This window comes from Hetaerina americana, unplaced genomic scaffold, assembly GCF_022747635.1.
Source record: "Hetaerina americana unplaced genomic scaffold, ioHetAmer1.1.p SCAF_9, whole genome shotgun sequence".
NCBI lineage: Eukaryota > Metazoa > Arthropoda > Insecta > Odonata > Calopterygidae > Hetaerina > Hetaerina americana.
Window position 1 is genome coordinate 5,913,655 of NW_027287538.1, and position 23,352 is coordinate 5,937,006.

The 23,352-nt window shown below is 40.1% G+C and overlaps 1 protein-coding gene across 1 annotated transcript in view; it reads left to right on the forward strand.

Annotated features, from left to right (window-relative positions):
* The window catches only part of LOC139699004 (nephrin-like), an 874,868-nt gene extending 856,248 nt beyond the window's left edge, over positions 1–18,620 (forward strand). Inside the window, exons 10-14 of the mRNA XM_071597999.1 lie at positions 2,717–3,088; positions 4,881–5,180; positions 8,570–8,959; positions 12,187–12,353; positions 18,155–18,620. Coding sequence (XP_071454100.1) covers positions 2,717–3,088; positions 4,881–5,180; positions 8,570–8,959; positions 12,187–12,353; positions 18,155–18,307 — 1,382 coding nt within the window. The 3' untranslated portion in view covers positions 18,308–18,620. The remainder of the gene's footprint in view (positions 1–2,716; positions 3,089–4,880; positions 5,181–8,569; positions 8,960–12,186; positions 12,354–18,154) is intronic.
* Positions 18,621–23,352: the final 4,732 nt, after the last annotated feature.

Below are 23,352 nucleotides of genomic sequence, written 5' to 3' on the forward strand. Positions count from 1 at the left end.
AACAATAAATTGAGGCGGGTAACAAATAAAGCAAAAGACGCATGGTGGAAGACGCAGTGCGAGGATATGGAAAGTCTGCAGAGGAAGGGTGAAATCGGTGCGCTGTACAGCAAAGTTAAATCGTTATCGGGAAGTAAGAAAGGAAGAGCTATGCTAACAATAAGAGATAAGGCGGGTAAGGTAATAGTTGACGCAGGAAAGATCCAAGAGATATGGAAGGAGTATATAGAAGAACTGTATGGTAAAGAACTCAGACCAGCAAAGTTAGACATTGAAAAAGAAAATGACGTAGAGGAGAACAGCTTAGGTCCAGGCATACTAGACCATGAGATAGAAAGGGCATTAAGGGAGATGAAACTAAATAAGGCCGTGGGGGTAGATAACATTCCCGTGGAACTTTTAAAATGCTTAGGAAAATGTGGGAGGAAGAGGCTATATGGGCTGATCCGTAGTATTTATGAGGAGGGAATCTGGCCGGAAGACTTTGTGAGGTCAGTTTTAGTTCCTATTCCGAAAAAGGTAAAGGCCACGTCATGTGAGGACTATAGGACAATTAGTTTGATATCCCACGCAGCTAAAGTTGTTCTCAGGATCATAAATAAAAGGATAGAGAGTAGGGCAAATGATTACTTAGGGGATGATCAGTTTGGGTTTAGGAAGGGGAGAGGTACGCGTGATGCCATTGCAGTAATGAGATTATTAATCGAGAGGAATATAGAACAACCAGGAGGTATTTGCCTGTTTCGTAGATTTCGAAAAAGCGTTTGATAGAGTGAATTGGGAAAAACTAATGAGTATATTGCAGAAAATAGGAATAGATTGGAGGGAAAGGAGGCTAATCCGCAACCTGTACATGTCTCAGACTGCTCAGGTGCGGGTGGGAAACGGGGAGTCAGGATGGGCAGTGTTAGGAAGGGGTGTAAGGCAGGGTTGCCCATTATCACCGTTGCTGTTCAACCTGTATGCAGAGGAAATGATCAAAGAGGCATGGGAAGAACTCGAGGTAGGAATGAAAGTGGGCGGGGAATTCGTAAAATCAGTTAGGTTTGCTGATGACCAAGCCTTAGTTTGTCAGTCAGCCAAGGAGCTGCAAGCATTGCTGAGTGAATTGGAAATTCAGTGCGACAGGTATGGGATGAGAATCAATATTAATAAAACAAAGGTTATGCGATTTTCTAGAAAGAAAAAGGCCAAGCTTAACATTAAAATAGGAGGGCAAAAACTAGAGCAGGTAGAACAGTTTACGTATCTCGGTAGTGTTTTGGACCAACACGGTCCAAGTAGTAGGGACGTAAGGAGAAGAATTGCGCTAGGCAAAGAGGCTTTCACAAGGAGGAGGGAGTTGATGACGGGGACTCTGAGTAAGGATGTTAAGAAAAGACTCGTAAAAACTTTGATATGGAGCGTAGCTATGTACGGCGCGGAAACGTGGTCATTGAAGCAGGAGGATAGACGTAGACTGGAGGCTTTTGAAATGTGGGTGTGGAGAAGAATGGAGAAGGTGAAATGGACAGAGAAGAAAACAAACGAGGAAGTACTTGGTATGGTGGGCGAAGAGAGGGGTTTGTTGGGAGCAATCCTATGGAGGCAGGAAAAGTGGATGAAGGGGGTGTTTACCGGCAGTGGGATGTTGAAGACTGTGATAGAGGGTAGAATGTTGGGCAAAAGAGGAAAGGGAAGGAACAGGATAGGGATGTTGGACGGGATGAAGGGGGGAAGAAAGTACTCAGAGATGAAAAGGGACCTGATATAGAGTAGGATGATGGATTTTGTGTTTTGTTAGGAGTAATAAAATATTTGTTTGGTAGTTGTGTCCATCGAAAAACCTACCTTAACCGGTAGATTACCTTAAAAAAAATATATAAAACTTAGTGGGTTGCGGTAGTCCAGTGGGTAGAGTGTTGGACTGCTGACCGGAGGGTTCCGGGTTCGATTCCCGGGCGAGGCACTCTGGGCACCTGCAGCTCAACCCAAGCTATGTGATTTTTCGGGTACCAGATCTTCCTGGGAAACCATAACCGGCACAGGAAAAGGAACTGGCCCCCCTACCCTAATGTGTGAATCTCACACGCCGTCGGGCTTAGTACTGGGTGAACGCTACCATCACCTACCAAACCGACCTTTGGGTTGAATACTGTGTTTATGGTTTATATATATATATATATATATATATATATATATATATATATATATATATATATATAACTTAAACCGCAACAAACAATATAAGAACACATAAAAAGAACAAAAAATATTAATATTATAAAAATATATATATAAATTTAATATGCTTATTAAAGGAAAATTACTTGGAAAATTGTAAGAGTTTTCGTCTCTATTATCTCGTCTAGTCTCTCGACGATAACTATTAGTTTCCTTGAACGAGATTAGTCAGCTTTAGCGGTCGGCACTTTCATTTCAGTCTTCGACTCACTTCGACCGAAAGGCGCCTAAAACGGAAGCATGACTGCTGTTGCCCGCTAATGCTGACCAGTTGAGTCGGCAATCGAAACCCATCCTTGTTATAAGGCCACAAATACTACAAGAGGGATCCTAGCCGGCATTTCTCTAAAACTTTAGAATTTGGCAATTTGTGCCTCTGCGGGGGCCCTGTTCTTTGGAGATGCATTCACCAGAGCAGAAAGGAGGTCATCCCCAACTGATCTGCCCTTCCCGGCCATTTCTCCGCCCCTCTCTCTCTCTCTCCACCCTCTAGTCGCCCCGGTCTGCGCAAGTGGGAGCGGAGCCTCCGACTTGTGGCCGATCCTCCTGGGGGGCAGTAGCGGCGTCGGGCCGGGGGCCGGAGCGGGGGGGGCGGCCGCCGTGGTGGTGGGGGCCTCGCTGGAGGAGAACCTGAGCGTGCAGTGCGTGGTGGCGGCGGACCCGGCGGACGTGTCGTTCGCGTGGCAGTTCAGCAACTCCGGAGACGGCTTCGAGGTGCCGGCGGGGAGGCACACCTCCAGCGGGAACACCAGCACGCTCGCCTACACGCCACGCACCGACCACGACTTCGGGACGCTCTCGTGCGTCGGCGCCAACGCCATCGGGCGGCAGGTCGCGCCCTGCCTCTTCCACGTGGTGCCGGCCGGTGAGTGGCCCACGTCGGATGGGCGGCCCCCCACGAAGAAGTAATCGACCGTCTGTCGATATAAGTACGAGTGGACACCCAAAATTAAACGGAGTGGTGGTGTCGTTGGTGGAGCATATGTAGTACGAATTTCTTCCGCTAGGTGAGCATAGCACAAAGAGTTCTGCACAGGCATTGCTGTAGCCTGGGAAGGTTGTGCTCACTCATTGCAATTCGTTTTGCAGTTTTGCAATTTCGTTTGATCCTCGTGTTTCGTCATGGCGGATTTAAGTGATCCTCGCGCCGCTGTGATATTTTCTTTCCTGCTTGGGGAAAACCGAAGTAGAAACTTTTCATGTCAAAAACAGCTTAGCGGGACTAGGCTATGGGGAAAACTCAAGGGTACGAATAGCTTTCTCGTTTCAGAGAAGAGGAAGGTGAAAGGTCACTTGATGACCATCCTCGTTCCGCACCTTCCCAGACGACAATAATGCCTTTCTAGGACTCCTAACGAGCTGCGCCATGCTCACCTAGCGGAATAAATGCGGACCACGTAAACCCCGCCGACCGCGCACTATTCCGGTAACTTTTGGGCACCTTTTCGTATTACGCATATCACACAGAAAGAGAAAGAGAGAGATTAATCGCAGTGCGGATTAACCGTATGCCATTGGATGAATAACCTATTCGATGAGGCGTTATTGTACCCCAGAAAACTGAGGAACCGATACTTATTTGTACGACTGACAATGCAAATAGTCTAATTTGAATTTTGAAATCTTTTAGAGGGAGAGTTAAAGATTTGTATTCTTGGGAACCCGTGGACATCATCAATTCCCTCCCAAACGCCTAATAAATCCGGAACTCCAAAATGGAATGTGTAGACTCGATTAAACACAGGCATTACCCTCACTCACGACCTCTCCTGAGTAAAGCACATACTAGGGGCAATTTGTGGACCAGCTAAATAAAAATTAGGATTAAATGGAAGAGTAAATGGAAAATATAATGAAAAGATTTGAGAGAAATATTATCTTTCGCTGGTTAGGCCTCATTTATAGAATGTGCTGCTTGTATATCATGGGATCCTCGCGAAGTTGGATTAATTGCCGAACTGGACGGCGTGCAGCGTAGAGGAGTTAGATTTGTAAATCGTTCTTATGATACCCTTAGTAGCGTATCCAAAATATCAGAGCAGCTAGGCCAGGAGTCATTTAATGGAGTCAAGGTTAAACTACAGATTGAAGCTCTTGCATAAATCGGAAGGATGTCTCTTCAGCGGTGATGTTGAAAATGTATTACGACCCATCGTACAAGAGTAGGAGATATAATGTGAATAAAATCAGAGAGATTAAGTAGAGAAGAGATAAATATTGCAAATAGAAGAGACAAATATGGTGGTCAGATGTAATTTATTACGAATCTCATTGTAATAGTCATATGAAATTTGCGAAATTTACTTACGTGACGTGCGAACGTAAGATCTTTTTTATATCTCTCTCTTTAGCAGTGATATTGAAAATGCATTATTACCCCCATCGTACTAGGGTAGGCGAGAGATTATGTTAACAAAATTAGAGGGATTAAGTGTAGAACAGAAAAATTTAAGGTATAATTTTTCCGCGTCCAATAAGGGATCAGAATAACATAGTCCGATCGCGTTAGGGAAAAATATTCAAGTCAAAATTAGCCTGGTGTGTATTCATCCCCTGCCACACACCCTGGAGGTGGCTTGCTAGAGAACTAAGAAATGCAATTTGTGCGTATAGAGGCCAGCTGATGATTTCCTTCCTTTTACACCGTTCTCCCCCAGGGCCTCCGTCCCCCCTCAGCAACTGCACCGTCGGCAACCGCAGCGCGGATTGGACGGAGGTGGAGTGCACCGCCGGATTCGACGGGGGCCTCCCGCAGGCCTTCCTCCTCGAGGCCTACGACGCGCGTACCGCTCGCCTCCGCCTCAACAGCAGCGCCCACGAGGCCCCCCTCTTCCGACTCACGGACCTCACCCCCGGGGCCTCCCTGAGACTCGTCATGTACGCCGTCAACGCCAAGGGCCGCTCCAAAGCCACCGTCCTCGAGGACGTGTACCTCTGGGACGCGGAGGAGAGGACCGGTTAGTCGAATCGAATTCTCATTTCTTCACCTATTCACAGAATAGCGCTCTTTGCCCTCCACAGAGACAATGGTTCATTTTTCACCTAAGATCCTCAGTTCCACCAGCTTAATCGCTAAGTACTAGCGGACCCCGGAGCTGATGAAGGCCTCCACCCCTGCGACATGGCCGTTCTCCCCTCCCCGAAACCTAAAACCCCACCCACCCCTTAATCATCTACCAATAATCCTGGTCGCCCTATCGTTTCTGGCACTAATCCTCTCTCCAGGCGAATCTTTCACTTCCTTTATCATCATCCATTCAGCTCGTAGCCACCTCCCTTCCATCATTCATCGTAGATAAATCGCATTTTTCTAAGCCTATTGCACTACATCACTATCGGCCCTAATGCCCTCATTGCCTTTACATTTCCATTCCCCTTGAAGACCGGAGAATGAGTTTAGCGTGGATCTTTCTCATCGCCAAATTGTAAGTGATAATGATGTGCACTGAGATTCTAATCAATGCCAATGCGACGTCTGCGATCATGCGCTCACTCAACCGACGGTCTGAATTCAGCATTTCTAGCACGCGTTGGACGTTGTCGTCGGTTCTTGACTTCGACGGTCGTTCAGCTCGCCTCTACACCCTCTCGGTCATCTTTGAAGAGCTTGTGCCAACTAAAAACTGCACTTTGTGACATGCTTTCATCCTTGGTTACTTGGCAAATCATGCTCAAAGTCAACGTACCCGATATTTCCGTCCATTCCAAAATTTAATGGCGTACGGCTGTTCAATCGTTCGCTGCATTCTACGCTTGCAGACAGAGCGTCTCTCGATAGAGATCCACTAAAAACACGATCTAGCCTAAATGAGCGCTCGCAGACGATTGGGGCATAGCATGTTTTGAAGGTCAGATCCCCCTCCACACACCCTGCGCGCGGCGAAGTACAGCAACGTCAAGAAAAAATCGCTTCCGATTCTTTTTTTCCAAACCTTGTATTCCTCATCTAAACAAATGGAAAAAATTCTTTTTTTTTACATCAAACCCAGAGTTTGGAGGTTGTCGTCCGTTGTGATTTGGTTGCATGTCGTTGGGTTTAATCACTGATGGCTTCTCGTATTCATCCATCTTCATTCCTCTCTCATTCATTCATCTTCGGCCATCTCACCATTCTTATCGGAAGGTGACCCAGTGGAATTAAATGATGAGAAAGGGATATCAGCAAAACAGTACCTTTTTGAACGCACCGGATAATGGAGATTGTGAGCAATTTATTGAATGTTATTCTCAATGCGGCCGATAGTGATTCGAATAGCGTATCCAGCCGTTCATTTCCAGAGCCAAGAATAATAGATGCACTGTGCGTGGAGTTGGATGAGAGCGCACATGTATAGACGCATGAGTGAGTTTTCAAATGCGTATGTACCTGTTTGTATATCGAGTATACCGGGAATGACTTGAAAATTCCATTGCATGAGGGAACTGAAATCACTTCTCTCATTATATTGGCTAAATTGATGGTTCTCTTTCCTTTACTGGTTGCTTTCATATCGAATAGTCAATGTACCATAAACATATCCTGCTGCGGCACTTACAGCACAAAAAGTATGGATATTCACGTGGTGTTATAAAATCGTGGGTGCAGTTACCGAATGGAAATATAAAAATAACCAATCAATATATAACAGTATTTAATGCACTGGCATAATTCTGAAATCTTGCAGAAAAATTGTGGCAGAATACAATCAAACCTTTCGATTGATGAGGAGTGATTTCCTGAGTACGAAAAACTGTTTGCCTATTTTCCTAATTCTTAAAAAGGATTTTAGGTAGGTCCACAATATTTAATTGAGATAGCCAATACTAAACTGCTTAATTTGGCTAGAACCTCTGATGTTATTTATTGGCGAACAGGATAGGAAAAAACTGGTATCTCGGAAAAGTCAATACGCAAAGCATTTTGCTGGAGGGGCAGTAATGATTGAGGGCCATGCACCTAACTAATCTAGATTTCAGACAGTCCATCATGAGTGTTGTGTTCTTGGAACCACGCGAATTTCCCCATTTTTGACATTTATCATAATTAGATTTTAATAAATGAAAAAGAAACACTTTGTTCCAATCCACCACTTTATTTCAGGTACGACTAGTTTCGACGCTAGGGCGTCATCCTCAGGTACAAAGTTTTTTGTACCTGAGGATGAACTTTGTACCTGAGGATGACGCCGTAGCGTCGAAACTAGTCGTACCTGAAATAAAGTGGTGGATTGGAACAAAGTGTTTCTTTTTCATTTATTAAAATGAACTTCCACAAAGTTGAGGCTGAAACTATTGAGATAATTAGATTTATTACACGCCATGCCTTTTCACTCTTTCCCATCCTATTCTCCGCTCGACCACCAACCTCTCCTCCGTCAGCATTCCACAACCTCTCAATAATTCATCCGTCCACTTATTCTGCCTTCTTCGGATTTCCTCTGGCGTGGTCATACAAAAGCAGTATTGCCGCTTTCAATCTAAATTGCATAGTTGTAGGCGTTTTATGGTGGAATCGAACATAACTATGTTCAAATGAGAATACAAGGTCTGTCCCAAAAGTAGTAGGACTGACTCGATTAAAAAACATTTATTGCCAGAGTTTATATATTCACTCATAAGTCTTCCAAGGAGCACCCTTGTGCCTTTACACTCCGATGCCAGCGGATTTTCAACGCCGGTTTCAGATTTGATGGCCTTGGCGCTTTTCCAACAACCATGGTTCATGACGGACCGTAACGAGGTCACGTTACAGAGGTTACTTAAACGAACGATCAGTGCTCTGCAAAAGCTGGGAGTTATCTGCACACCGACCTTTCCTGGGGCTCCCCCATCCTCGAACCCACCCGTTCGTCCGTCTATCCGGGAAAAAATAAGTCAAACTACCATTGGGACACGCCTTGTATATCTATACTGGTATGCAGCACATGAAATACTGTCTTGTAATAAATCAATATCTAGTAGAGAAGCATTATCGTTTGGTCATTAATACCAATCTCCGTGTTGTAACTAAAACCGCGAGAGTGCTTGCAACCTCTTCTCCCGAGTCTGCAGCGGTGTACTCGGCGACCTGATAATCCTTCATTTGTATCAAATTGAAATGAACCATTAAGTGTCACTTTCTCGGGGAAAATTCATTTCCACGGCAATTGCGAGTCTCATATCATTAAAAACTGAATTTCCGCTGTACATTTAATTAAAAGATCATGTATAAAAGGGAAGCGGTGACGAAATTTTTTGGCGCCGTTTCCTCGGCGCCAAAAATAGTGATCCCGCGCCCATGAAACTATTCGAGAGAGTTGGTCCAGCGCTAATATCTACTACGGATATTGTCACTGACGTGGAGCGCGCCTTGTGTTTTCGCCGGCAGAGTCGGTGAGCGCGGCGGGCGGGGACGCCGTGGGCCCCCTGCCGCTCCTGGCTCTCCTCCTCGGGGCCCTGCTGGCCCTCTGCTCCATGACCCTGGTGGCGGCCATGGCCGCTCGCAACAGGCGCCACCGGCACCCCGGGTCCCCGTGCCGGCCCTTCGCGAAGGCCCCGCCGCCCCCGGGGGCCCCGCCCGGGAGTCTCTCGCCCCAGCGCCTCCAGCAAGCCGGCCTCCAGCAGCAGCAGGCGCCCAAAGTCGAGGTCAGCCAAGGCCGGCTGGTCGTGTCCTACGCGTTGAAGGCGGAAGAAGGCGGGACGGACTGGACGGGGGCTCGCCAGGGGCCACTGGTGGAAACGCAGAGGCCGGACATTCTGGTGGACGAGCATCGACTCGGTAAATGGAAGTCTCGTCCAAGAGTGGACCTGGACTGAAATGAAAGAATAGTGAAAACAATTAAATAAAGTACATGGTTCACCAGGAAAAAAATGATCAATTCACGAAAGCCTAGGTTCGCTTTGAAAGATATCTACTATAGAACTTAATGATGCTTCAGGAGTTCAAAGAGGCATTAAAAGTCGACCGGTTCAAACCTTTTGGTTAAGTTGCTCTAAAAATCATAGTTTAAAAATTATAAATCACATGCAGCAGTATTTTTTTATTTCAACCTTTGGCTCTGACTGAGGTACAAGGGTCATTTCACATTTTTCACTGCAATAAGTGACTTTATTCACCTATTGCAGTGAAGATATATGGAGATAAAAATGCTAGTGACAAACTAAATCTTTCAGGAACAAGAATGAGCATTAATAGAAAACTTTTTAAATGGTATAGTGGCGAAATACTGAAAAAATATAAAGGATGACAAAGAAAAGAGTGTTGGATAAGGTACTGCTGGGGTAAATATAATATTAGAATGTTAGGAGCAAAATGTGGGAGAAGCAGAAGTTACCTCTGCTGAGCATGTCATGATATTCAAAGAAAGCAGTCACCATCCTTCCCCTTCTCTCCATCCATCTCTTACGGGTAAAAACTCATTAGGGTCGATGAAATATTGTCTACTTCATTCCTTACTAGTTTCGTATAACTCCACTGCATGTACTATCTCTCACTTTATCTATCATGATCAGCTCTCCCTTATTGTTCAAAAGGTGCAGATATGTGCACCATAGGCACCAACACCAGATAGAAGGGAGAATAGGCAAGATAGAAGTTATAGGAGAGGTGACCGACACGGGATGGGAAAGGATGAAGGGTGGAGAGAAACATGGCGCAGACATTAACCTCCCTATTAATGAAAGGCGCCAAGGGGTCAAACAGTTTAATGTCCCAGCCAAACGGGTGGCGTACTCACTCAATGTGCTCTTCACTTCAAGTAAAGATTGGGATACCATTGAAAAATATTGGTCGTCACCAGGGTTTGAACCTGGGGCTCTGCTTGGGAAGCCAGTATGCTAGCTACTGCACCAATTGTCTAGCTAGCTAGCAATTGTTGTTTCAGAAGGCATGAAACTTTGTTAAAACAATCAGTACCTAAAGGAAAAAGCATTGTAGAAATATGCTCATTATTTTTCATTCTCCATCAAAAGGTAGACTTCCTACTAATGATGATATCATGGCAATTGTGAAAGATTAAATCATTTTTGTTACGTCTGTATTTCTTGGATGTGAAAATTCACGTTTTAAATTAATCATGGGAAATTCATAACAAAAAATTGAAAATTTTAACATTACCATCATATGTGCATATAGGTATATTACAATCACAAAACTTTTCAGGGTAAGAAATCATCATAACATTCAATTAAATCAAGTTATTTTAATTTTTTTAAATTTATTCAAAGATGACAGGATGAAGGGTAATAACAAAGATGAGTTGTAGTCAAATATTCGGAAAAAAAAGATTGCTATATTTAACAGAAGTGTATTTTCAATCAGGAGGGAGATGAAATAGCATTATTTAAGGTCCTCCCCAGCATCTGTTTTTGCATAGCATGAAATCTATAATGATAATATGAATATCAATGCTTAATTCAAAATCAGTTTGCCACTTTCCATGTGGAATTTCAAAATCCACTAATAGCATATCATTAAACAATTGAAAATTTCATTTGCAAACTTCCCCCAGGAAATCAACTAAAAATAAGTATTTACCAAAATGAACTCCTAAATATTAAATACATTCATTCAAAAATGGAAAATGTATGCATGTAATTTTGTATATATTCTGTGGTATATAGAATTTTATAAATATAATTCATTAAAACTATTATAACTCTTCTTCCTTTCTTTCAAAACCTTTATATTATATTTATATTTCATTATGTAAATCTAAGTGTAGCCACAAATAGGTTCTCCTAGAGCTAGGTCTGTATTTTATGAAGATATTAAAACATTCCAGTCATGAAATACCATTCTATCCTATTTATATTTCATAGGTAGGAGCAGTTATGAAAAGGATCCTATATAAAATAATAGTATTGCAAGTAAAACACAAGAAATGGCATGAACTGAAATAAATAGGTGCTAGAGCCTAATCAATATCAAAATTAGCCGAAAACAGGAAAAAAATTGATAGAGTAAAAATTTAATCCTTTATTGAAAAGCTCTTATCTGATAAAAAATTTTACGGCACTAAAAAAGGAAAATCATACAATAATCAAAATTATTAGGAGCTTCCAAAAATCCACCAACAGATAAAGAAAGATTAGTGAAAATTAAATGACAACAAAATCATTTCAATTCCAAACCTGAATTAGTACAATTTTTACTAAAAAGTAAAATTCTCTCCTTAGTGCAAGGGCCAACAACTTAATAAAGAAGAAATTATTGTTGGAATCAAGCATAATAGTGAAACTCATAGTAAATATAATGTGCCATAGAATTAAAGTCGTTTAATGGCCATTAATGATGTAATTTAAAATGGGTGGCAATAGGTATGGTGGTTGGATGTGGTTTTCCATTGCTGCTTTTTTACTCATCAAATCAAGAGCCATTGACAATCGAGCATTAGATAGCAGGTCAACTAAGGAATTCTAATAATTGCTGAGCTTATTACTGAACCAAAAGTGAATAAGAATCAATGAAAATAAAACTGAAAAAGGAATGAGGTTCTTAAAAAATAATAAAGATAATTAAAGATATTTAGACTTATTCAGAATGTTTTAGATGAATATGAGCAAAGTAGTTAAAAATTCAAAGAAATACTATGGGTTAAAATGAAGGAAAGGGAGTAAAAGACAAGGATTCTGGCAATAGGCGGAGAAAAAACATGGGCATAAAAATTTTTATATTGAATAATTGAATTAGAACTATTACAAGCTTACAATATATTTACTGGAGAGATAGCAGAAAAGAGGAAATCAATAATACTTGTACAGTAGTTCCGCCAAAAGTTAAACATTTGAATTTGATTGGTCTATTTTTTTGAATCAAAACAGCACTGCAAAAGAATAATACATTGATATAAAGATTGATTAAAAAGATGGGAAAGTTTTTAAGGGACTGCAAAGAGAACTGTACAGTTCCCGAAATCTCAAGACTTTGCCACCAACTAAATAAATCAGAAGCATGAATCTAAAACTCCTAATCTCAAATCTGAAATTTTTGTGCAATTTTTTCAGGAGTAGGAAGCCCTGAACTTAGTTATCCCTTAAGACACTGTGGAGGAATACAAAAGGATCACGGAATTTCAATAACTAATGCGCTGCCAGCAGACCAAATCATGCATTCTCCTGGAGTCTTCTCAACCAACTGTCTGAATGAACATCTTATGCCAGAGAATTTACAGGTAGGCAAGGACCAAAGTTAGCAATTACCAAAAAATATTAGGCCTAGGAATTCATAATAAATATTTTAATGGTTGCTCATAAACCAGGTATGACTCAATAGTTTGAAATGTACTGATTTTCTGAATATTTTTTCTTTTTTAATGCATAATTATAATATTCAATGCAAATATGTATGTTAGAATCAGTAAAATTCCATAATTCATAAAAATTCTTTCTTCCTCAAAACCAGGAAGATACTGAAGGAAAGAGCAGAAAAATAGTTGGCTGGTAGCACCATTAGAATGGCGTTTAATGATAATAGAATGGACGTATAAAATCAAAAAATAAAAAAATATAATTTTAGCTGCAACATCTACTCTTTAACCTTGGAAAATCATCATATTTTTTTCGCTTTAAAAAAATCCAGAAATATAAAGTTAGATCTAGTAGAATGATGAATTAAGTGATTGGTAAAATATAAGTTTCTCTCTCTAAATTTCAGATTATTTTTGCTTTGCCTTAAGAGAGAGATTTTAAATTTCATAGATTTCATAGTTTTTTAGGCATTCTAGTATTTAAGGCAGGTTTTGGATGGAAAGTGGCTAACCTTCATTAAATGTCTTAGCCTCAATTAAAAAGACACAACCTGACACCCTTGCACAATAAACCCTTCAATTCTGCAAACATTCTATCACCAATACAATGCCTCTATCCGTTTTCTCCATCACAACCTAACATCCATTCCCCCTTTTGTCACAGGCTTCAGCATTCCATTGCCAATCAAGATGACATACTTCCTCCTTTTGATTTATCCTAGTAACCTTCTTTCCTCCTATGCCATGACTAGCTCTTTTTGTTTGTTTTATTTTCCATCCTTTTCCATGCCCACATCTCAAAATAATCCAATCACCATCATTTTGCCTCAGTGTCCAAGTTTTCACACACATAAAGATATGCTCCAAATCAAAGCTTTCATTAATCTTTTCCTAAAATTTTTACTCAACAACCCTGCATCCAACTCTGTTTCCCTAATAAGAGCTTCTTTTTTGATTGCAATTCTTCTTTTTATGCCTCTATTAATTTGACCATCTTGGTCCAATGCAAGATAGATAAACTCTTCCACCTTGCTCTCGGTTTGCCCCTCCTATTTTAACACTTAACTTAGTATTTCTCTTTTTCAAAAAACTCAAAACGTTTATTCCATTCAAGTTGATTCTCGTCCCATACCTATCACATTGAATATTTTACACAATCAGCAATCGTTGCCTTGAATATTCAATGTGATGCAATGAGAATATCCTTTACCTGGCTGGCCAATTTAAGCTTGATCATCTGCAAATGAAATGATTGAATGAATTCCCTGCCTACTTTCATTCCTATCTCCAGATATTTTTTTTGCTTCATTCACCATTCCTCCACGAATACCATGTTGAAAAGGGTAAGGGATGAAGGGCTGTCCTGTTTTACCCACCCTCCAGACACTGCCCGTCCCAGCTCATCTACATTTGCATCTGAGCACTATGTACAGGTTGTAGATATGCCTTCAATATACTACTATCGTCTGTAACTTATTAATTATTATTATTTCCCAATCAACTCCATCTAATTCCTTGTCAAAATTCATGGAATGAAAAATACACACTGGTTGTACTTCATATTTCTTTCCATCAGTGACGTCATGATTCCCATGGCATCACAGGTGCCTCTCCCCCTCCCTGGACTTCAATTGACCATCCTCCAAGTATTCCTTTGCTTTCTTCTCCATCCTTTTATTGTGATCCTCTGAATACCACCTCAGGTGCATGGGATATCACAATTATGAAGGTAATTAGAAAAGTTGGTCCCAGAGGTTAGCATAATATTGTCCAACCATTGTTGTTTGACCATTAGGAAGATAATCTATCTGCAGAATCCCTTTTGCACACCAGAAAATTTGCACCCCAGATCTCTTCCTAAAGCACTGAAGCGGAATACATATTTACTTATGAAGGATTACCAATTACTATGCTGGAAACTTGTTGCACTAGCGCTGGCACCTGGTGGTGATTCCTAGAACCTTTCTAACTACCCTCATATTACTCCAAATTCTTAAAAAATACAGCTTCCTTTTCTCTTTTTAGAGGTGGGACCTATTGCTGATCTGAGAAAATCTTCTTGCATAATTCTTAACTCATGAATACCACAAATTAGTCAATAACATATTGTGTCTTCTCCTTATTCCTAAATCCTTGAGTAGTTTTTAGGGATGTCATCTATTCCCATGGCCTCCTCTCATTTCATAACACCTTTTCTATCTGTCAGTCAAATACATATTCCTGGCCATAATTAATCCTTACAGTCATGTTTTGTTTCTATGCATAAATTTACTAGCCTCATGTTTACAGTAAAACCTATCTTTGCATTTTTCCATTTCTTTTAAATCTTTCCTGATAGATGAATAACTTCCCTGCTGTGTCTTTGACAGTGTACATATATTTTCACTTTTTACTTCCTGATAGTGCTTTCACTGCCATGCACAGGCCACCCATTTCACCATTTCTCTGAAAATTCTCTATACCCTTGCACTGCATATTCCTCCTTTTTCTTTCACACTATTAGTTTCTCACCTTAGTTTATTATCATCATCATTATTTGTACTTTTTGTTCCAGGAAAATATATATGCCTCTTTCTTGTATTACAGATTTATGTTGCAATATTATGGATGATATGATTAAAGAGGCATGGAAAGGAATTTGTAAAATCAGAGATTCAGAGGGGAATTCCTAAAATCAGTCAGGTTTGCTGATGACCAAACTTTAGATTATCAGCTAGCCAAGGGGTTGCAAGTATTGCTGAGTGAATTGGAAATCCAGTGCAATAGATATGGGATGAGAATCAAAAAGGTTATGCGATATTCCAGTAAGAAAATGGTTAAGCTAAACATTAAAATAGGAGGTCAAAAACCAGAGCAGGTAGAACAGTTTAAGCCTCTCGGAAGTGTTTAGGACCAACACGGTCAAAGTGATAGGGACATAAGGAGAAGAATTGCGCTAGGCAAAGAGGCTTTCACAAGGAGGAGGGAGTTGATGGTAGGGATATTGAGTAAGGATGTTAAGAAAAAACTTGTGAAAACTTCGAAATGGAGCATAGTTATGGACGGCACGGAAACGTGGTCCCTGAAGCAGTATGATAGACGTAGACTGGAGGCTTTTGAAATGTGGGTGTTGAGAAGAATGGAGAAGGTGAAATGGATAGAGAAGAAAACAAATGAAAAAGTACTTGGCATGGTGGGCGAAGAGAGGGGTTTGTTGGGAGCAATCCTATGGAGGCAGGAAAAGTGGATGAAGGGGGTATTGACCGGCAGTCGGATGTTGAAGACTGTGATAGAGGGTAGAATGTTGGGCAAAAGAGGAAAGGGAAGGAACAGGATAGGGATGTTGGACGGGATGAAGGGTGGAAGAAGGTACTCATAGCTGAAGAGGGACCTGATGTAGATTAGGATGTTGTGTTTTGGTAGGGGTCACAAAATATTTATTTGGTAGTTGTGTCCATCCAAAACTGACCTTAACTGGTAGATTACTTAATAATAATAAAAATAGCAACATTATTTTTGTGATAAAAATGTATTTTCCCACAATTGTACCTACATGAACAACTGCTAGAGTATTTCAGTCCCTGGGTGATATTGATCATCATTTATTTCATTCATGCGCTCATTCATCACTCATTTACCTCTATAATATTTTTTATTTTCTATAATAATGTACCATACACAAACCCAAATCTCATTTAGTTTTCCCTTCCACCCTGACTACGGACTACATATAACTTTGGAATATTATATTTTTGGAAGAGTTTGCACATCCTGATGACCGCCGGAGCTGGACTGGTAAGAGGGTAAATTTGGAATACCCTTACTCATGCTGGGTAGATCAAAGCGCAGGAGTCTGACATAGGTAATCCAACTTAGAGTGATAATGCCATATTAAAAACACTATGATGAAGGCAGTGGGAAACCAGGACATAAATTATTTTTTACAAGGCACCATGAAAGACAGTCATAGAGTATTGTACCCTGGCAACCGCAGGGAAAATCCCTTTGGGTTCGTGGCTTTTGGAACCGAGCAGATAAGGCCTCAATAATCATCATCATAACATATCCCTTCACAGATTAGTCAATGGCAATGGGATAGAAGACACTGTAGGGGATCACAGCAGCTACCATAAGGTCACAATATGTGATAGGATGATGTTGAGGGCAGGGATCTATATGATATGGAATGAGTAAAATGGAGAAAGTAACTGAAGCAAAGATTATCTATAATGCTGGAGAGAGGTTTCAACCTGGCCTAGTCATAGTGCTGTAAAAACTGAGGAGAAGGGTTGAAAATGGCAGAATATCAATATAGGAGATAAAAACGGATCCTACATATTTTTTGGTGGAGATAATACAGATTTTCATGCTGACAAATATTAACTGGGAATAAAAACATTATCTTATCAGCTTTCAGAAATAATGAAGAATTCTGCTTGAAGGAATAAACTAAGAAAATTTAGGATCAGAATGTCTTAGTGTTTGAAGGGAAAGACAGAAATGAGTGTTCAGTTGTGACTTAGAAAAAAGAAATGGCTTATGTAAGAAAATAGCCAAGATGGGCAGGATAAATGGTTTAGAAATGAATAGTATCTGATGTACTCTTCAGCACAGGCATAAATTGAAAATATTGGGGATGTAGGAAAGTATCTAATAGTTAAAGTTTTTCTATGATAAGAAATACATTTAAAATAGTATAGCACCTCACATTTACCAAGAAAGCAGAGGTGTAGATGCAGAAAGCAAATGTATTTTAAATATGGTGGCAGTAATTAACAACAGTATGTTAAGAATAATAATGGCTGCAAGGAATAAAACGAACCAAAAGTAAAATACAGTGGCTGCAACCATCAATAGAAATAAATAGATATCAGGATACCACAAATAAAATTATCCGAGTGGTTAAAGAGATGGAATTGAAAGAGGTGGTTTAATGAATTTTATTTACAATAAAGAACATAAAATATTAATCACACAAAAGATGAATAAGGGAAAATATAGAATGCAATGGACAAATATGGATATGCATTAACTGGGAGAAAAACTTTATCGGGACCCTGAATACGAAATTCAGTTGAAAAATGATTAGGGGGAAGAAGAAGTAATAGAAAGGGCAGTGTGGGGATATAGATAAACATATTTTAGAAACTGGGAAAATGTGATCTGCAATATGGGAAGAAAAGGTTGACAAGAGATAAAAATTTTGACTCAACACCCATTACTTTAGATGAGGCAGGGAAGTTATTCACCTGGCAGATATTGAGAAAGAGTAAGGCAGTAAGTAGCATGTGGGGGTAACTGGGTCATCCTCATTACTTATGAATAAATCTTCTCATTGGATCATAAACTGCCATCAATGCTTTTAACATGTATGTCATGGAAATGGTGAGAGATGCACGGGTGGGTCTTGATGTGGGAAAGATGTTAGGCATGATAGAAGATAGAACATTGGGTAAATGGGGTGTCGTAAGGAAGATAAGGAGTTTTATTGGCCAAGGGAAGAGTTGTTCAATATGAAGAACAGGAGAAGGTACTGACAAACAGCAAATATAGTTGCAAATATCAACAAAGAATTAATTAAGATCCCACAAGGATGTATCATAGTTTCTCAGGAATGTCAAAGGCATATCTCTAACATGTGGGCTGTGACAATTCCTTTAAAATATAGTCACTCTCTGAATTTTAGAATGAGATGGTAAATATATCATTACAACTCGTTAATCAGCTCATTTGGTATTTATTCACAGGCTATCACCACCATACCTCCAGACCGAACCTCATACTCACTTCCGAGAAGAAAGTTAAGTGACCAGGCAAGTTCCTTTGGCACATATGAACTAAATGGAAGCTACATTGAGAAGCAGCTTCTTTCCAATGACGTACCTGAAAGCTGTGTCTGACCACTCCAACGAATATTTAAGGACCCGCAGTAAATATTGATTTCAGAATTCAAGTGGAGTTGTGGCACTGTGCAATGATTAACTATCCTGAGTATTGAAAAACTTTAGGTACTTTTTTTTTACTGAGTACAGCAGTTCTTAAGGGAGAACAACCTATCGTCCAAACATAGACTTTACCCAGATACAATTCAAATGACAAAGAATTCACCCCCACTAGCAGAAATGCCTCTGGACTTTGAATGAACCAAAAGCAAAAATACGCAAGAATTCAACGCTTCCTATCTGTGACTTCCTACAATTGATAAATTCTGTGTTTCACTTTTTATTAAAAGTTTCCAAGTGTCTTGAATACAAAAAAATAAAAACATGTAACTTGGTTTGAATCAATTTTACCCTTTCAACAGTAAAATTTCACCAAAAGTACGTCAAAAAACTATGAATGATAGTGTTGTGCCTGCCTAGACTCCTATAAACTGCATCCAGCAGGCAGTAAGATGAGATTCATGTATTTTTTTGGATTGTCAATGTTCAATGACAGTGGGATTGTAATTTTGACCAATCATTGGCCATTGGCAACTTATCTACCTAATCTTACTGCCATTTTGCCAAAACCTAAGGTCCATTTCACCAACAATAAGATGCATAAATCACATATACTGTGATAGAACCACTGTGATAGAACTTATTAGATTCAAAATATCTATAAATGTATTCAATATATATACATATACATGAGGGTGATTCAATAAGTACCCGTGTTAGAAATGAAGAAACTATTTTTTCAAAAACATTTTTTTTATTTTTCAACACAGACTTAATATGGAAAGATACACTTCCCCCAACGCTCCGGCCATTTTTTTAACCCCTTCAAAAATAGGATTTGTCGAACTCTCCCAAATACGCCTCTGCCTCGGCGATAACTTCCTCATTTGAGCTAAATTTAAAAGGGAGCCAGATCGGGTGAATACGGGGGGTGCGGCAGCAATTCATAACGTAGTTCATGCAGTTTTCGAAGTTGACAGCCGGATCAGCTTGTTGTCCACCGTGAGCAATCGCGGCACCCACCCGGCCGACAATTTTTTCATCGCCAACTTATCATGTAAAATATTAATTGCCGTTCCGGTCGACACACCCACAGCCTCTGCTACTTCGCGCACTTTCGTTCGTCGATCAGCGAGAATCATGGCGTGGACTTTTTGAATGATTTCCTCGGTAACCACGTCTGCCGGGCGTCCTGGTCGCTCCTCGTCAAAAAACAGATGTTCTTCCACGTTTAAATTCGTTGAACCAATATCTAACTGTGGTCATAGATGGCGAAGTGTCCCCATAAACAGCATCCAAATTTGCTTTCATCTCCTCGCATTTCTTCCCATCCAAAAACAGCAAGCGAATTACCGGACGATACTACTCTTTTTTCATCTTAGCGAAAATCACGAAAAACGTCTTACTCGAATGGATGCCAAATCCAAAATAACCTTTAAATCAGTCTGAAATTTGTTTCGACATCGTTTGATAGATGTAGCAAACTATGATAACATAAACTTCTCTCAGGAACGCCCTTTGTCGTCAAACACGGCTATTTATTGAACCGCCCTCTCTCGTGTGTGTTCGTGTGTGTGTGTGTGTTGTGTGTGTGTGTGTTCGTGTGTGTGTGTGTGTTCGTGTGTGTGTGTGTGTTCGTGTGTGTGTTCGTGTGTGTGTGTGTGTTCGTGTGTGTGTGTGTGTGTGTGTGTGTTCGTGTGTGTGTGTGTGTTCGTGTGTGTGTGTGTGTGTGTTCGTGTGTTTGTTCGTGTGCGTGTTCGTGTGTGTGTGTAGAAACACGTAACATGTGAAACCAATTTCAGTTCAATTTATACCTTGATGCTATCACTGCGGAGAGATTCGTGCTTAAGCTTCTAGAGGCACATCATTTGTATTATAACTGAGAACTAATCCAAATCATTTTCTACGGCACTGAATGATGGCCTCTGAAATTTATATTGGAGAAGCTACAATACTCTTATGAAATGTTTACTCTTTGGTGAGTTAGTCATAGTTACTTATGTATAATATTGAATCAGGCAAAAGAAAATATGAATTAGTATCTTAAAGGGAGTATAAAAATCATCCCATAACTGATAACCAAATAAAATCATAATCTAGGAACGAGTATGATAACATTTGGAGCTGCGATCAAAACTTATTGAATGAAGAAGCACTTGGCACATCAGAGAAGGATTTATCGAGCTTAGAAGAATACCCTGAAAGACATGGATGAATGAAATGTACATATGAAAATGGAAAAACCCAAGACATCCCAAGAGGGCGAAAAGCAGAAAGGATAATATCCAAACATTTAGGAATTGGTAAAGTAGAAATTGAGTAAGCATTTACAAATGAATACATAAAATTATTGTTTATTAAAAGTCAAGAAAGTTCTAATAAAAATTTTTGTACGTTGTATGTACTCCCCATGTGATATTGAAAAAAATCTTCATACCTACCTGTATGAATATTTTTTAGAGTGTACTTGTAATGGCCATGACGATGATTAATAACTCCTCTGTACCTCTTCTTGGTGAACCTATAGTAATAATAGTTTTGAGGGAGGCGACCGACAGCTAAGCTCATTTACACCATTACAGATGGATGGGAAAGGAGGTAGGGTGGAGAGAAACCCGGTGTCAGCATTAGACTACTCTATGACGAAAGGTGCCAAGGGTTCAAACAGTTTAATGTCCCATTCAACAGACGGCGTACTCACTGAAAGTGCTCCCCACAAAGCCCCACAAGTAGGGATCAAGATACCGCTGAAAAACATCTGGAATCTCCAGGATTCGAACCTGGGCCCTCTGGGTAGGAAGCCAGTACACATTAACCACCAAATCATCCCAATCCCCATGATTCTATAACTTCAGGCTATAGCCAAGGGAATCGCTTTGCCACTACTCTCTCTGAAGCTCAAAACCTTTTTCCTCTATTGGTCTTATATTTAATTCTTATAAACAAAGAGGGTCATGGTAGTCGAGCTTTTGGGGCACTGGGCTGATGACCAATTTTAGATGATCCTCTTTACCCAAGCTGTGTGATTCTTTGAGTAACAGATCTTCCCAGGAAACTATTGTCAGAACAAGGAACGTAATCATCCCTTCCCTACCATGATGTGTAAATTTCACATACCATTGATCTTAGTACAAGGTAAGTATATAAAAACAAAAAACCCAAGACCATAAAGTTGATTAGCACTGGGTTTTTTTTGGGGGAAGGCAAAAATAAGTTGACAAGCCCAGGGGAAATGGAAAACACACCCTGAGTCACATGGAGTGTGCTTGAGAAACAGTCACCCTCATGTTCAAACTCGTTTTCTGGAGCTGTCTGGAGTCTCATGTAAAAGTGTGAGTATGTGTGAATGACAAAGGTCCCTGTTTCCGAACACACTTGAATGATTGATTGAATGAGCGAGAACTTGGGTCCATTCATTTTATAATTTTGTATTCATCTGGGTCACGCATAGGAAAATCCTTGTAAACTCCAAAAGTGTGAATACATGTAATTTACAAAGGTCCCTGCTTCCGAACATGCTCAAGTGACGGCAAACTTGAACTTGGATCCTTTCCTTCTGATTATTTTATTTTGTTTTCCATGAATTTTCATTTCTGTATTAGATCTACAAGTCCCTGGCATAGGAGATATCCTTGCAAACCCTAAATGTGTGCGTGAATGCAATTCACAAGAGTGACTGTTATTACTTAATACACCCAAGTGATCGGGTGGTTGTGGACCTGTTTCCTTTTTTTTATTTTTGCATTGTTCTTGCATGATTGGGGTACATGGGGGTCACTGTTTCCCAAACACACCCTGGTGACTGAGGTGTGTTTTCCATTTTCCTCTGGCTTGTGGCCTTGTTTTTACCTCCCCCCTTCAACAAACCCAGTGCCAATCAAGTTTGTGGTCCAGCTTTTTTTGTTTTCCATTGGAACACAACCATAGAAACATCCATTTTAAGTTTACATTCTAGGTCAGCCCTATCTTAACTTATGAAACCAACCTTTGTATTGGTAACTGTGGTTGGTAGAGCAAAAAAAAAGTTTTGCTGATATATTTCAATGAACACACATTTGTGGACATAATTAAACAGAAAATATTTCCTATTTTTTTAATACTATATATTTTATCTGAAAAAAATATTGAGATGACAACATTTTGGTTGGAAACTTTATTATATCTTACCGCTCTCTTGTGGTTAACAGACTGCTGTATTTACAATTACCTATCAGGACCAGAGTTTGAACAGTGTCACTTTACCAAAGATTATTTCACTGTCTCATGCTTTCAAAAACTGTATAAATGGACTATAAATGCTTGTACATGCAAACTAAAAGTTAAAAGAACATATTTTTTTAAATACAGTCCTTCATTAAGTAATTACAATACATTCATTTATTACCTGAAAGGTTTCAGGGTATTAATGTATACCTACCATTCTCCTTTTTTATAATATCCTATTACCAATCTATTTGCCTTTTTTGCTAATGCTGATTTTCTGATTTTTGCTACACCATCTCATCACAACCGACAGGACTCTTCATACTCCTTTGTTCATCCCTCTTCCTCTACAAGCTCTCAATCTCCAACCCTTCCAATCCCTCCGACTTTCAAAAGCTCTGGTTTTTCCCATTTGCCTCTCCCCCAATCCCTCATAGCACCTGGAGATAACCTCGTTTCCCCAACTCCTATGTTCAATATATATATCGGACTCTGTACATTGAGAGCTTCACTTGAAAATGATGTATTGCACATTGAACTAGTCAAAAATAAATTTTTATGAAGTGAAAAAATACCATTATGTCTAAGCCAAAGTAGCCTGACACTCAGATAGCTTCCATAAATGGCATCTTAACCTTAACGGAATGGCTGCTAATGCCATTTTAAGTAGGTGATTCCTAATGGCATCTAATTGCCCACCACCACCAAGAACACTTACAAGAAACCAACTATTCCATCCACTCTAGTTTTTGTCCTCTTATTTTATCTTATAACTTAGCCTTTCTCTTGCTCAAAAACTG